The sequence below is a fragment of the Protopterus annectens genome, chromosome 1.part2 (genome assembly GCF_019279795.1).
Source record: "Protopterus annectens isolate FY-2018-M chromosome 1.part2, PAN1.0, whole genome shotgun sequence".
Classification (NCBI taxonomy): Eukaryota; Metazoa; Chordata; order Ceratodontiformes; family Protopteridae; genus Protopterus; species Protopterus annectens.
In genome coordinates, this window is record NC_056727.1 from 211,507,595 (window position 1) to 211,524,086 (window position 16,492).

Consider the following 16,492-nt stretch of genomic DNA (forward strand, 5'->3'; position numbering starts at 1 on the left):
TGTCAGTTTTGGGACAGCCCTATCAGGGGGTTAAATTTCATCATTTGAAGGTGTACATAGTTTTGTGTGTTTGCAAAAATCTTGAAAAAATGTGATTAGGTTCAAATGGGAAACCTAACGTTATAAAAGCTGAACCTTCCCAAACATTAGTGGATGTGTGCATCACACAATCTGGAAACAGGCATTAAAAAAAGCTGCATATATGTGGGAATAATGAAGCTTATAATGGGTACACTAAACATGTGTTGGAACATGAATGGCCTCACAGATACAGACAAAAAGGAAAGAGTATTAAATTAAGAAATCCAGACTGCAAATAGCAATGCTACAAGAGACACATTTGGAAAGAACTGTGCATATGAATTTGATGGAGAGATTTCAGGATGAATATTCAGCAGAATATTGGGGACAAAGGAAAAGGGGTTTACTATTAACTGCTACCAATATAGTAATGGTAAATTTGTGGTAATAAAGGGCAGCTGGTAAGGGAGGAGGATTATGCTGGCATGTATTCCACATACAACTGCTGTTATGGAGCTTAAGAACATTTTGGACGAAATTGGCTTTCCACAGGGAATATTAAGTGCAAGTCAGGACTGGAACTTGATTTGCAACTGTGAGGGTGTATCTTGGGGACCTGAAGGGAAAAAAAATGAGCGTAGTAAAAATATTGCTTATGGAAAACATGAATTCATTTGTGGGATCTCTGAGTATTTACATATTCTCCAAGGTACAATAACTGGGATAGACTATACAGAAATTATATTTCACAGGAACGTGCATTTAATTGAAAGCTTCAACACACATTCAGTAACTACTTCACATCATGCACCAATAACTAAGGTAATGCAGGGTAATAAAGTAAAAATGAGAGACTGGCGCTTTCCTACCTACCTTTTGAAGAATGTAAAGAATGGGTAGTAGAAATGAGTAATATTGCTTTTAAGTAGGGACACAAGCCCTACTGAAGTCAAGAAATAAAGCTTAGAAAATGTGGAAAAGAGAAATCACTAGCCTAGCCAAACAAAACTACCAACAACTCAGAAATCAGGCCAAGAAACAAACCAAATTCGATAAACGGAATTATTTCCTTGCTGTCCAAAATAATCACTCAAAAGAAGACCCTCAAATGTTTTGGCATACTATCAACTCACTGTTAAAACCGCCACTCCAACTCCCAGTTCCACTAACAGTACTAAAGACATAGCCTCCCAATTTAATCAACACTTTACAGAATCTATCCTGACTTATCCTCCCAACTCTCCAAAAACAAACTTTCAGGTATCTCAACAAAGTACCATGATAACATCCCCTCCTTTACTCTCATCTGTTCCTACCTCTACTGTTAAAAAAACTCCTCCTAAAACTGAAGTCTACCTGCTAACTTCCTAAACGTAGCTTCTGAGTTGATATCATACCCTGTATCCATCCTTATGAATCGCTCCAAACAGGAAGCCTACATCTCTCAACTGTGGAAAGTATCATATATTATTCCACTTCACAAAGGTGATAATTCCTATGATTTCTCCAATTATCATCCAATTGCCATTCTATCCCCTCTACCTAAACTACTCGAAAAATGTATCTACTCTCAAGTAATGAATTTTCTAAGTTCACACAATCTTCTGTCCTCCACACAACATGGCTTTCGGTAACACCATAGCACAACTGCGCTTCTCTCTTTTACTAACCTGGTAAACCAACACAAACAACAACAACTTTGTATCTGCTATATTTTTAGACCTCTCAAAAGCATTTGATATGGTCTCACACTCCCTACTTCTAGACACCCTTGCCTCTCTAGCCTTTGCCCCTCCAACTATTGCCTGGTTTAAAAGTTATCTGTCAGGTAGGCAGCAGTCTGTCCAATGGCAAGGTAATACTATCTCCTCTACTCCCAGCAACCATAGGTGTACCACAAGGCTCTATATTAGGTCCTCTTCTTTTCTCGATTTTTCACTAACAATCTTCATACCTCCACCCAGCCTGCTGCTCTCATACAGTACGCAGACAATTTGACTCTTATCTGCTCTGCACCCTCACTTACCATGTTACAACAACTCACTCAAGATTCCTTTAGCTTACTGGAAAGTTGGATTACTCTGATCCAACTTGTCCTAAATCCCAAAAAGACTAAATTGGTTCTTTTCACCCCCAGCAAATCTATTCCTGCCTCTCTATCCTTCTCAATCACTTCCAAAAATGGTACTATCATCACCCCCTCTGATCACACCAAACTCCTTGGTGTAGAAACTGACAAAAACTTAGTTTGAAGTCCACATTTCACAAACCATCAAAAAAGTCCATAAAAAAATGGGAACACTATACAGGCACACAAACTTTCTTTCAAAACAAGCGAGAATCTTCCTAGCCCTATCCCATCTATTGTCCGCTCTAACGTATGTGGCACCAACTCTTACCCATATCAGAAAATATGATCTTGCTAGACTTGTGACATGTTACAACAAATTGCCAAGTTCACTAATAACTGCACCTTCAGAGCCCATCACTGTCCGGCTCTATAGGAACTACAATGGCTAGAATTTCCCCAACTACTCAGTTACCATCAACTAATCATTGCCTACAATATTGTGAGACATCCTGATAGAACCCCAGTACTAAGTCACCTACTCACGCCCTACAAATCAAATCATCCCCTTCGCTCCACTGACATCACTGCTTTGTATCTCTAAGGCTAACAACACTGCAGGTAAAGCACTATTCTCCCATAACGTAGCTGAATCCTGGAATAATCTTCCCCCTGCTTTAGCTTCTGTCTCCACTATTACGCTGTTCAAAAACTCACTTAATTGCAGTTAATGAATTCCTGGCTATGTCTATGCATTTCCTAGCCTTCATTGTTTCTACCACCTCAGATAGCTTCATATCCAATTATACCTACTGTAATTTTTCTACAGTATCAGAAATTATATTTTCTGCTCCAGTTTCTAATATTTATACTAGCTCATGCTAAAGTTACACTAATTTCTGTAAGTAGTTTGTCTGTCTCCATAGTCACTTATAATGCTTATCTAGTGTTAATTTCGATTTCTGTATCGAAAGTTATATTTTTTATCTAGTGTCAAATTTTTGTATCGAAAGTTGTATTTTTATCTATTGTCAATTTTTTGCTTCTCTATAGATGATCATATCATATTGTTCAACTATTTGTTTTTCTGTGCTGAATGTGGAGCTTTTCTCACCAGACCTCTGCTGTAAATGAACATGTGTCCAGTCGGACTGTCCCGGTAAACAAATGTAAATAAATAACTCCAGAGTACAAAACTCTTAGCACAATGACTTGAGCAACAGAAAGTAGGAAAGGTTGATGCGAAACTTAAGAAGCCTATTAACAAGAAAAATAACCAGAAATATCTCTTGTACCTCCACAGGATCTCCGACTTTTTATGAAAATGTTTATAAGCCGAGGAATGTGAAAATCCAAAAAACGCACATGGAAATATTTATGGAAGATAAGTAATGCCAAGGTTGGAGGTAGATGAGGCCTGGCAATTAGCAGTTCAGATTGGAGGGGATGGTATTCCTCTGGAAATTTGAAAACTAGAAGGGAAGGAAGTAGTAAAGAGCGGGAATATTTTGTTTCAGTATTTTAAAAGGAGGGGAAGCACCAACATCTTGGAAGAAAGCTATGCTGGCTGTGATACCCAAAGACTATAAAGACCCAGGTTCATATGGAACCATTTCAATTTTAAACCATGTTTATAAAGTTTGCCTATAATAGCTAAAAGAATGGCAGAGGTGTTGCCAAAATTGATGGATATAGATCAGTGTGGTTTTGTGGAGAGGAGGTGAATATTTGACAACATTAGTAGAACAATGATGATCCAGAGGGAAGTAGAATACAAGAAAATTGTTGGGCTTTGATGCAGAAAAAACATTCAGCAGAGCAAGCTGTGATTTTATGAACAGGAACAATGAAAGCATTTGAATTCCCTTAGTTAGGAGGCTATATGAAGGGTCAAAGACAAAAAGTTAAAGTAGGAGGGTTTATCTCTTAATTCCTCTGAGGAGAGGAGCCAGGTAGGGGTGTCCTCTTTCCCCTTTGTTAGAGCCATTGCAAAGAAAATAAGGGACTCAGAAATTCAAGTGTGGTGGTCAAGAAAAGTTGGCTTCATTTGAAGACAGTATTATTTTGTACTTGATAAATCCAGAAAATGACATCTTAGTCTTGTAGAACATTCTGAGACAGTTTCAGGTTTAAGGATATAACATGAAGACTACAGCTGCAAACTATGTACCCACACTTGAATTGGTCCAGCAATGCCCATATTTATGGGGTCATGGTAAAATGAAGTATTTAGGAGTATGGATTAAAAAGGATTCTGTTATGGCAGCAAAAAAATTGTGAGAAGAAACAAAAACAATTCAAAAACTGAGAAACTTGAAGCACTTATTTATAGATAGCAATAGGCAGCAAAAGTGTTTAGTCTCTCGTTTTATATACTGGTCATGCATATTTTTATCAATGAGAGAAGGTGTGGACAATAATAAGTTAACGGATTCTATCTGGGCTGGGAAGAGGGCAAGGGTCAAGTGGGATAAGTTGATCCTTCCAGTAGAACAAGGATTAGGATTCCCTGATTTTGAAGGCATATTTTAGAGCTACACCATTAAGACTCATATACATAACTCAAGACGAAAGCTATAATTCAAAGTGGAAATGGATGACAAAGCAGGGAAAATCCAAGAAATAATTTTGGATTCAGATCCTTAAGGAGAATAACAGCCATACAGAATATTTATTCATAAAGTAGCAGAAAGTATTCCAAGAGTTTAAGCCAACATGAGAACAGAGAAAGAGGTTCTGCTGATAGGATGACTGCAATTAGGCAATAGGGGACAGCAATTTACTTTAGGAAACTGGCAAAATAATAAAGGTATTGGGAACAAATAGCTAGAGAGGGAAAGGTAATAGAATGGGAAGAGGCCAAAAAGACATTTGGACTACAGGCTAGAGACTCCCTTCTCCATTAGGGATTGATATTGGAGTATAGGCAAAGAGGAAAAAGACAGGGGAGTTCTACATGAAAGACCTGCTCTGGTAGAGCTTACTTGACTCTAGAACAGATTCTGCAAAAAAAATGGATAATAGGGCATGAACTGCATGATAAGTCAGAAAAGAATTTAGAGACTGGATAAGCAGTTCACAAGAGAACAATGGGAGGATGTGTATATGGCTGACAGCTATGCAGCTAAGTCTTAAATATTTAGGAATTTTCCTTGGAAATGTTTGCTTAGGTATTTGTACCCCAAGCAGACTCCAAAGAATTTTCCCTCAGTTGGATGACAAATGTTGGAGGTGTGACGGGGAAGAAAGGGGTAACTGCGAAGATATGTTTTGAGTGTATTGAGTTGCCAGATTTTAAAAACTCCCTACAGAGTAACCTGTCAGAAATATGAGTAAGCAAATGCGTGTACAATAAGGGAACTTTTATTTTTATCCTAGGTACCAGATCTTAAATGCCTAGACATAGTAAGACCTTGTTACATTTAATTTCGTTGGCTGATGTGATGGTAGGAGGTACTGCCAGCCAAGCCAGGAGAAATAGGGCCTTGGATTTATAACATATGCCAGCACAGCTAGCTGGAATTTTGTAAACTATATCATTTGTATCAGAAACTGATTTGTACAGATGCTTGTGCTGAAAATGTATTTGTGAGGTTTGTTTCTGTTGAAATGTATCAAGTGTGCCGTGGTAGAAGGAAAAGAGATGTACATGCATTATTGTAACTGTTTAAATGTATACATTGTAACAGTATATGTTATGTGATCCTATCTCGCCTGCATTCTGTACTGATGGGTTCGGAGCCGATCCTCGGCTCCGACTTGGCACGCTATGCTATAGAGCGAAGTCTCTCATTGGCTGAGCTATTCTATATCCCAGGATGCACCACCGCTACTTCCCCAGATCTCATTTGCCGCTTACAAGCTAGGACGTGGTCTCGAACTTGGCTGAGCAAAGTGCTGTTTTTTTTCTGAGAGTTTTCTGTCAGAAATTTCCTAAATCTTTATCCAAAAGCTGTTTTAACAGCTATTGTTGTGTATACGTGTGTTTTTGTGAGAAATTTGTGGTAAAATGTTGTGTTGGACAGGGAAAGGTTTCCGTTTAAGTTAGAGGGGCCTTCCCCTCGTTCTTATTGAGTCTTCTTGTTGTTTCAGAGGACAAGTACCTGTTTTAGTTAGAGGGTTCTTGGCCCTCTTTTTGGTGTTTGTCATACGTTGGGCTTTCGCTCTTGTTTTAAAAAAAAAAGTTCTTTATTGTTGTGTGGCCATATATAGTGTTTTTTTTTCTCTGACATATAATTTGGCAAAGTGTTTACAATTATGTCTAAGGAGCATAGACCCTCCGGGTTTAAAAAATGCATGAGATGCAACTATAAAATGTCCATCACGGATGATCACTCCTTATGCGTTTATTGCTTGGGCGCCAAACACCTTCAGGAGTCTTGCAGCGTGTGTCACGCCTTTTCCTCTCGGGTCCTCCAAGAGAGGAAGAGTAAATTGATCTTAAAAGGGCTTATCAAACCCTCCTTCGAAGAGGCCTTATCCTCCTCTTCCTCTCCAGCTAAGAAAAAGAAATCGTCGGCTCCGACCAGCCCGTCGGAACCGACCACTAAGAAATCTAGGCAGGCTTCTCCATCGGCTCCACGGACTTCGGAGCCGAGGGCGGAATGGTCTGCCTCGATGCCTCCAGCCTCGACTCCTCTGGTTTCGGAGCCGATGGCTGGGGCTTCGAGAGGCGGGTCACCTTCATCGGCTCCACTGATTTTGGAGCCGATGATGGTTGCCGGCTCAGACACTTCCCCTTCGGCGCCGAAGCCCTCTTCGGCACCGAGGGAAATTGCTATGGAATCTCCCTCTGCACCGATATTGGTAGAGTCCATTCAGAGCCGGTCCCACAGTCCTTCGGAGCCGATGGAGAAGTCCGCTCGGACCCGATCGGTCTCCTCCCGATCTTCCAAGATGTCGGATTCGGACATCGACAGGGTGCTCCAAAGACTTTTTCAGTCTCCTGTATTCCAGAAATTAGTTTCGGCTCCAGCCCATTCAGCTTCGGAGCCGATGGCCCACCCTGTAGTTCTGGTTCCTCCTCCAACAGCCTCTGCACCGTTGGAGCCGGTGCTGGTGGAGCCGTTGGAGGTTTTCGGGTCGGCTCCGAGCCTTACTCCAACTCCGGCTTTCAGGTCGGAGTTCGGTACACGGACCTCCTCGGTCGGCCCCTGGGGTGACGGTTCGGGACCGATGTTTTCGGTTCCAAGCCTTCCTCTCGGTGCGTCTGCTGCGGGGGTGCCGTCTACTGTTGTGGCCCCAGGGGTTGGACCTTCCCAGGACTCTGGCGGTCCGGCCTTCAGGGCCATGAGGAGTGCTTTGGCCAAATCTTCTTTGGCTACCTCCACGGCCTCACCGGTACCTTCCCTACACACGGAGACTGGGTCTTTTGTAGTCCCCCTGTTGCTAGACAGCGGAGCCCCGGGGCCTGAGTTCACCCCCAGTGGGGTTCCCCCCCCTCCTGGAGGTCCCTCTGAAGCTTCTTCGGAGGAACCCCCAAGGAAAAGACTGTGCAAGAGGAAGCACGTCGACTCCCCTGATGAGTCTCTCACGTCGGACACCGATCTTGATGATGCGGAGGGGTCCTCTAAGTCGTCCTCGGAGGATGTCTCCTTTGCAGACATCTTGGAAGCCCTCAAACAACGAGGCGGCTGGCATTCCAAACCCCCTTCTGCTGATGAGTCGGTGTTCCTCAAGGCCTTCGGGGCTCAGCCCTCCGCCTCCTGGGTGTCTCCGCCCTTCCACGAGCTCCTAGATTTGATCTGTCGAAGGGCGTGGGAGCATCCGGACTCTGTGGAACCGGTGCCGGCTCGCCCAAATAAATTCTTATCAGCACCCCCAGAGAAGGAGTTTCTGACCAAAGGTGTGGCTGTAGATGCCCTGGTGGTGGCATCTGCTACCCAGCAAGATGTAGCAGAGGCTTCGACGTCCGTCCATCCTCCTAATAAGGAGTCTAGGAGCATGGTCCGGTACGGGAAGCGCACCCTCAGTTCAGCGGCCTTTACCTTAAGGTCCCTGAACTATTTGACGCACTTCACTAGACTTCAGAGGGATCTGATCAAAGAGCTTTCAGATACCCTCTTGGGTAACCTACCTGAGCAGCTGGCCCAGACAGTCGGCTCTCAGTTGGCTACTCTGTCATCGATATCAAACTCGTCCATGAGGCTCATTTCATATGCAGCCGAAGGGGCGAGTAGAGCGGCGGGTACGGGTGTTGCTCTACGGAGGCAAGCCTGGCTCCGCCTGTGTCATTTTGCGGAAGCCTTTAAGTCTTCCTTTGCCGGCGCTCCCTTTGATGGGTCCTCTTTGTTTGGACCCAAGGTAAAGGACACATTGACCGCTGTGAGCAAGAAGGTAAGACTTTGACTGCCGTGGGCACAATTTTCCACTCCCTTCGGCCTTACCCCAAGGCTAAAGAGGAGGGAAAATGTGGTTCCGTAAATCCCAGAAGTCTTATCCCTCGCAGCAGGACGATCCCCCTTCTAGAGGCAGAGGAGGGGGAAATTTTTCTGTAAGACGCCGTCCCAGAGGCGGCAGAGGCCCCCGCAACACTGGAGACCGCGAGTCCTTTCGTGGCTCTTCAGCCTTCCACAATCCCTGAAGGATTGCCCGACTGTGCAGCTCCGGAGCCAGTCGGGGGTCGTTTTTCGAGGCACCTAAAAGCCTGGGAAGGTATCACTCAGGACCGATGGGTGCTTCGAATCCTCGCCGGAGGTTACGCCATCCCCTTTTCACACCCTCCACCGCCGTCCAAGAAAATCCCGGACCCGCCACCCAGTCAACGGGAAATCGCAGCCGTAGAAATCTCAAAGCTGCTTCAAAAAGGAGTCATCCAACCGGTCCCTGCAGACCAGATCGGATTAGGGACTTACTCAAGATTCTTTTTAGTGCCAAAAAAGACCGGGGACTTGAGGCCTATTTTAGATCTCAACATCCTAAATCGATCAGTCAAAAAGTCCAAGTTCCGAATGGTCACCTTACAATCCATTCTCCCACTGCTGGAGAAAGGTGTTTGGATGTGCTCCATAGATCTCAAGGACGCCTATTATCACATCCTGATAGATCAGGCGTCCAGGAGACATTTGCGCTTCAGCCTGGGAGACTGTCATTTTCAGTTCTGCGCACTGCCCTTTGGTCTCACCACAGCCCCCAGGGTGTTCACCAAATGTTTGGCGGTCGTGACTGCTCACCTGAGGAGTCTAGGATTCCAGGTGTTTCCGTATCTGGACGACTGGCTCCTAACTGCCACCTCCAGGCGTCTACTATTGCAGAACCTACAAGCCACCATATCAATAGGCACTTCCCTTGGAATCACCTTCAATTGGCCAAAGTCTGTGTTGCTGCCATCTCAGCGCATAAGGTTCATCGGAGTAGAGATAGACTCAAACCAAATGCGGGTCTATCTTCCTACAGAAAGGATACAGACTATACAGGCTCAAGTCCGAGCCTTGCTTCTCAGATCCAAAGCTCCAGCCAGGATGGTCCTGCAGCTGTTGGGCTCTATCTCGGCCACTGTTCTCCTAGTCCCCTTAGCAAGATTGCATATGAAAATTCTCCAGTGGCTCCTATCGACACAGTGGTCCTTTCAGGATCTCCCTCAGTCACCTCATACGGATCACGGAAACCTGCAAACGGGACCTTCGCTGGTGGCTGGTGCCCTCCAATCTGGATCAGGGATGACCCTTTGTTCCACCTCCTCCTATGGCCACATTGACGACGGACGCCTCCCAGACGGGGTGGGGGGGGCGTTACCTGGGCAGGTCAGTCCAAGGCAGTTGGCATTCCCACAAGAGTCTCCTTCATATCAACATTCTAGAAATGAGGGCGGTGTTTCTGTCTCTACAAGCCCTCCACGATTACCTCCCTCAGGGCGTAATTGCCATTCACTCCGACAACATGTCAGTAGTCTGGTATCTGAACAAGCAGGGAGGGACCAGATCCTACCCCCTTTGCAGAGAGGCCATGAGGGTTTGGGAATGGGCAGTGGCAACCAGACGTTTTCTGGTAGCGACTCATATCCCTGGGAAATCCAAAGTGGTAGCAGACAGACTAAGCAGAACTATTCTCTCTCCTCACGAGTGGTCTCTGAACGATGCAGTGGCAACTCAGATCTTCAGCAGATGGGGAACTCCTTGTTGCGACCTTTTCGCAACCCCGCTGAATGCGAAGTGCAGAAAGTTCTTCTCTCTCACTCCAGCTCCGGGGGAGAGTCCTATGGATGCATTAGCCCATCCTTGGCCCACCGGCTTGCTATACGCCTTCCCTCCAGTTCCCCTCCTTCCCAGAGTGATCCAAAAGGCATCTCACTTGGGGAGCAAAATGATTTTAGTTGCCCCTTACTGGCCTCGTCAGGTATGGTTCCCCTATCTTTGGAAATATGCACTGGACGGCCCATGGTTCCTGGATCAGATCCCAGACCTATTAATTCATCAGTCGGGACAACTCCATCAGTCCCTTCACACATTGAAGTTAACAGCTTGGCTCCTACTCTTCCAACTATAGTCAGGAATCATACTTTAGACCCGGAAGTCATACTTATCTTATCCTCGGCCCACAAGTCTGCCACTAAGAAATTGTATACTAGCAAATGGAAGAGATTTGCTATTTGGGCTCAACTCCGGGGTCTAGATCCCATCACTGTTCCGGTATCAGAAGTCCTGAAGTTTCTAACTTCCCTATTCAATCAAGGTTCTTCAGTCTCTACCATCAAGGTCCAATTGGCAGCTATTTCCAATTTTCATGAATCTATAAACCACCTTTAATGAGCAACAGATTGTGTAAAACCTTCATGAAAGGTGCTGCGCTTTTACGACCTCCGATTTCTCATCCTGCTCCGCCGTGGGATCTCGATGTGGTATTACGTGCCTTAACCTCCTCCCCCTTCGAACCGGCAGCAACCTGTGATTTGAAACTTCTTTCTTGGAAAACTGCCTTTCTGGTCGCGATTACTTCTGCCAGAAGGGTTTCAGAGCTTCAAGCTCTATCTGTCAAACCACCGTACCTGTTTTTTCACAAAGATAGAGTATCCCTCAGGCCTAACCCATCTTTTGTCCCTAAAGTTTGTTCCAGTTTTTGCCTGCAACAGTCATTAGAACTTCCAGTTTTCTTCCCAAAGTACTCAAAGCGGAATACATCTTCCACACATTGGATGTTCACAGGCAATTGCGCTTTTATTTAGACAGGACCCAACAAACACGGAAAACAGATCAATTGTTTGTGTCCTTTTCGGATAATAAATTGGGCAAAGCCATCACAAAGGTCACTATTGCCAAATGGATCAGGGACTGTATTAGTCAGGCTTATTCCTCTTCTAATAAAGAGCTTACAACCTCTGTCAAAGCTCACTCTACAAGAGCTATGGCTACTTCAATAGCATTCCATTCTAAGCTTGCCATTAGTGACATTTGTGCTGCGGCTACGTGGTCTTCCCCACACACCTTCATTTCCCACTACAAATTGGATGTGGCATCTCGGGGGCGAGCTTCATTTGGTTCCACAGTTCTCAGGAGTGTTTTCCACTGAGCCACCCAGGAATTAGGTGCTAGGGACGCTGTCCCATCAGTACAGAATGTAGGCGAGATAGGATCACATAACATCTTTTAGTTATGTACTTACCATAACTTTAGATGTTTGGGATCCATCTCGCCTACATTCCTAATAACCCACCCTCCTTCCCCCTGCCTTGGAGATCAGAAGAGATCGGACGGTCCGAGTTCTATTGTTTCATCTTGAAACATCTGGCAATGTTATATAAACAGTTATGTGTGTATGCATGAGTGCGGACAAACAAGATCTGGGGAAGTAGCGGTGGTGCATCCTGGGATATAGAATAGCTCAGCCAATGAGAGACTTCGCTCTATAGCACAGCGTGCCGAGTCGGAGCCGAGGATCGGCTCCGAACCCATCAGTACAGAATGTAGGCGAGATGGATCCCAAACATCTAAAGTCATGGTAAGTACATAACTAAAAGATACTGGAAGTGGAGGTTAATCTTAATCCAACTGACTTTGCAAAATATTCTTGAAATTAAATTACTTTATGGGTTAAGCTATAAGTTATCACACAGTTTTGAAGGGAGCCATGATGCAGCATCTGTGCTAGAGGATAGGTTGCAGCTCCTGTAGGAAGAGTGAAATGGTTTTATGACGTCAGTAGCTGCACCACATCTGAGCAAAGCTCTATCTGTGTGTATTGTAGCACATAGGTGCTAATCCCTTGTAGCTTCTAATGATGGGAGATGGTGCTGGAAACTGAGTCAAATGACTAGATGTATTATGATGTCATTCTGTACAGAAATGTTTTAATATTAGAGGAGACTGAAGTCTCTCCAGTATTCTGTCTTGGATCTGGCAACAAGGACCACAGTCATCCACATTATCTTGCCTTGCCCTGTTCAGTAAATAGGAACAGTAGTTCTTTTAGTCGATCAGGAATAGATAGTGAGATTAGCTAAATACTGCTTTTCTATAACTGTGTAATACTTTGCATCAGTGCTATTTTTAATATTTCCTGTGGCTAAAACTCTGGTGTTTAATGTAAATAGATATTTAGTATTTTCATGTTTTTATCATTTATTAAATATGTTTAAACTTTTCATTGTGGCTGGTTCTTTTTATACAATGTTTAAGCTTTGAGAGTACTTGCATATATTTATTTGGTGATAGCTCTGGTGGCTCCTGAATGCCTTGCTGTTTGGTCAACATTACCATAATTTCACTCAGTATAATTGGTCACCCTTTTAAAAGCCTTATAGTAACTGACTGGTGGCAGTGAATCTACCTTTTATAGTTTGGGCAAGTGTGCCAGCCTTTCCCGTGTGTGAAAATTAAATTCAAGTGTGTCTGCTACTTGGAATAGGGGCACAAAGTGCTGGTTTCACAGAAAGGGTGCTGAGTACACCTGTGCCAGTGGAGAGTCTTATTGGGGACCTGAGAAGAGACCGATATAGAGAAATCTAGACCTCAGACTAAGTAAGTTCCTTGTGTGCTCTTAAGGGAAATTGTGCTTGATGCAGAGAGGTTTGCATCTGGATATACTGAGTGTCTCCATGTGTATTCCAAGTGAACATCCCTTTCCAGTGTCAGTGGTGAGGATTCAGATTTCTTGATTACTGGCCCAGAGTGGGGGCATCACAGCTGCCAAAAAAGCAAAAACTGGAAATCCAAAGTGTAAACCAACTGTATTTTAAGTAGTGAATATTGTAATGGAGTTAAAAGAACTAGAAGTAGGATCTTTAGAAAAGAGCAGAAGCAAGTTGCACAGAAAAAAAATGGAAATTGTGGGAATACATGCAGAATAATTTGTGTGAGGAGTGAGGTTTAAGGGAAGGCAGGAATTGAGCAATATATGTGATGTTAGTTTGATAATTGTATAAAACCAATGTAATAGAAACTCTCCTCTCCCACACTGTAAAAATAAAATGCTATAAAATAACACACTGCCAAATTGTTGCAAGGAGCTTTAATTACACAAGTCATAAAATTATTAAACACTGTTCATTTTACTACAGAACTTTATCAGAATTCAGTTGTACTCCGTCTCATGGAGTCCTAAATTAAGGAGCTAAAAGAAAAATGTGTCCAGTTTATTCATCCAGTTGTAGGAAAACCCTGTGTGTGTGTGGGGGGGGGGGGCTGAACTACATAGTAAGCATTTATGGAAAAAAGATACTATTACTAAAACTAAGTCTGACATTCAGCATTTTTTTATTTTTGAGGACGTTAACCTTACTTGACTGTAATTAGTGCGTCAGTCATCCTGGGGTGATTATTAGTATGCATTGTGAATCGTGTAATTAAAGTACAGTTAGTATGTGGAAATGTTCAATAATCATAATAATTTTATGTATTATGCATCTCAGATGGAATTTTGTTTCTGCAGGTATCCAAGAATCAATAAGGAGTCTTTGCTGCCTGTAGCAAAGGATGTATCGTTTACAGCTGAGAATGCAGAAGTGTGGTACCCCCCAGGCCATGGTGACATCTATGGCAGTTTCTACAATTCTGGCTTGTTGGAGTCACTCATAGATGAAGGAAAAGAATACATGTTTGTATCAAACATTGATAACCTTGGTGCCACAGTTGATCTTTATATCCTTAACTATCTTCTGAATTCCCCCAATGGCCATCTCTGTGAATTTGTAATGGAAGTTACTGACAAAACAAGGGCTGATGTAAAGGTAAAGCATATAAAAAAATTATCAGTCTTGGGTCATAGACTTGTGAAATGGAAAATTTGCATTTTTATAGGGTTGAATTGTGTTCACATTGTTTCTTTTTTGTGTGGAGTACAAAGACTTGTGTATTCTCAGGTGTGTGAGAGGTTGGCACATGTATAGTCTAATCAATGATTGTATCTAATCACTGATGGCATATAAAAAGTTCTAGATTTCAACATTGGTCTGAAGTTCTGAAACTTGGTAAGCTAAATGATTAAACTAAAAGGAGAAGGCAGAAAGCAGCATAATTAAAATGCGCTTAATTATGTCCCATTTATTCTTTCTTGATGTTAGATGGCTTCTAGTGTATTTTGAGAATGATTTACAATCACTTGAGTGTGTTAAAAATGGATGTCTCAGTGATTTGACCATATCAGCGAAGATCTGAACAGGCTAATAGAGGGAAATTGCAGATGTATATATACAGTGGCCAGAGGGGTGAAAGGAACAACAAACAGACTTTATTAATCCTCTGGCACCTCCCACAAGGTATTAGAGAAGTAAGTCTTTTTGCGGGTCCTTTCAATTTTTGGGTCATTTTATGTATTTTATTCAGCTTGTTTACAGATATGTTTGTCTAATGTAGGAGGAGCACATGTACCTTTAATCAGCTGAAAATATCGAAGAAACAGAAAACCGATTTTTTTCCTACGGAAAGAATTTGGTTGTCAGTTTCTCTTGCTTCAGTATTTTCAGCGCTGTGGTGAAAAGTTACGGGTCGGGTTCAGGTAAGTGCGCGATTGTGTGGACGTGAGGGTTAGGGCAGGGTAGGTGAGTTAGTGTTAGGACATGGGTGAGGTGACTGCAATAGTGACAGACCTTAGGGTTAGGGTTTGGGTTAAGGTAAGTGGATAGCTAGTGGTGTATGTATAGTTTAGGGTAGGGTTAGGTGTAAGAGTTTAGGTGTATGTGTGTGGATTGCTGTTTGGTGTGCTCGTGTTGTGTGTATGTGTTTTGGAGCAGAGAATTTTTTTCCCTAGGAAAAAATTCGCTGTTCTGTATGTTCGATGTTTTAAATTTTCGATTCATAGGTTTCAATATTAGAACACTTGAAATTTTGAACGTTCGGTGTTCTAATATAGACCCTATGCCCCACCTACCCATCCAAGGTTTCTGCTTTGTTTACTATTGTCCAGATGTATTAAAGGTACAGTTATGAGATTCTGGGATCAGCAGTGGGTCTTGTGGCAGCTGACAGCTCACCCACTTGTCCCTGGTGATGCTGTTTGGGGTGCATGAATAATCCCTTGTTATTTTATGGACATGTGTTTGTCATTTTCTGTCATCTTTGGTCACATGGCCAAGTTAGAGAGCTGTTGCAGAAGAACAAGAGGTGAGTGAACTTTTCTAACTAATGTAAAACTGGGTCCAATGTGAGATGATCACACTTTTGGATTTGCAGAAAGGAGGATAAGTTTAAGCTGTTACAAGTCCACCTACCTAAACTTAATGCATGTGTGAAATCTGTCGAAAGCTGACCAATGTGGTGAATGCCATCAATAAATGTAGTTTATATCTGTTTGAAGCCAACTTCCTTTTGAATCAGTTTAACCTCAACCAGATAAGTGCACTCACTAGTCATCTGACCCTTTTCAGCCATAACCTGACCTTGGTTAAAGCAAAGTTCAATTGATTAACCAGTCATTGGTTACAGATACTATGCAATAAAACCGTATATGAAATAAGTGCATAATGTGAAGGTAAAACAATAGGATAGTTTGTGAAATGAAATACAAAAACTGAAGTAGTTGAATTTGATTGTACATCTGTTTTAGTTGGATATAGTAAAACCTTAACTTTTCCATTCAAAAATTGACTTAATTATAATAAAATTGGAAGATAAAGGTTTTGTGACTCCTGACATGACAAGGGTTTAAGGAAAATTTGATGTGGCCCAGTGTAGTGGGATAAAGTTCTTGTTGAACTGCAGACATGTGCTTCGTTAGCAGCAATGGCAACAGAGGGACCAGGCATTGAAGGCTGGGAGTGACCAAACATTGCTGATTCGTGCATCCTAAGTGGATGGAGGCTGATTAAGCTCACTGCAGTAGCAGTGTTAATAGACTGATGCGCTCCACTGTGCAGGTGGTCTACCACTTAGCTTTCACAAGCACTAAAGCAAGCATGCACTTCCCCAAAGGCAGTGATTGTGGAGCTGTCAAGGCTTCTGCTCATTGTGGGGGGGGGGGGGTTAGGGCTCACAC

The 16,492-nt window shown here is 43.0% G+C and overlaps 1 protein-coding gene across 1 annotated transcript in view; it reads left to right on the forward strand.

Annotated features, from left to right (window-relative positions):
- Positions 1-16,492, forward strand: part of UGP2 (UDP-glucose pyrophosphorylase 2) — a gene marked incomplete in the record, with an annotated part of 652,430 nt that overhangs the window by 469,634 nt on the left and 166,304 nt on the right. Inside the window, 1 exon segment of the mRNA XM_044055543.1 lies at positions 13,952-14,249. Coding sequence (XP_043911478.1) covers positions 13,952-14,249 — 298 coding nt within the window.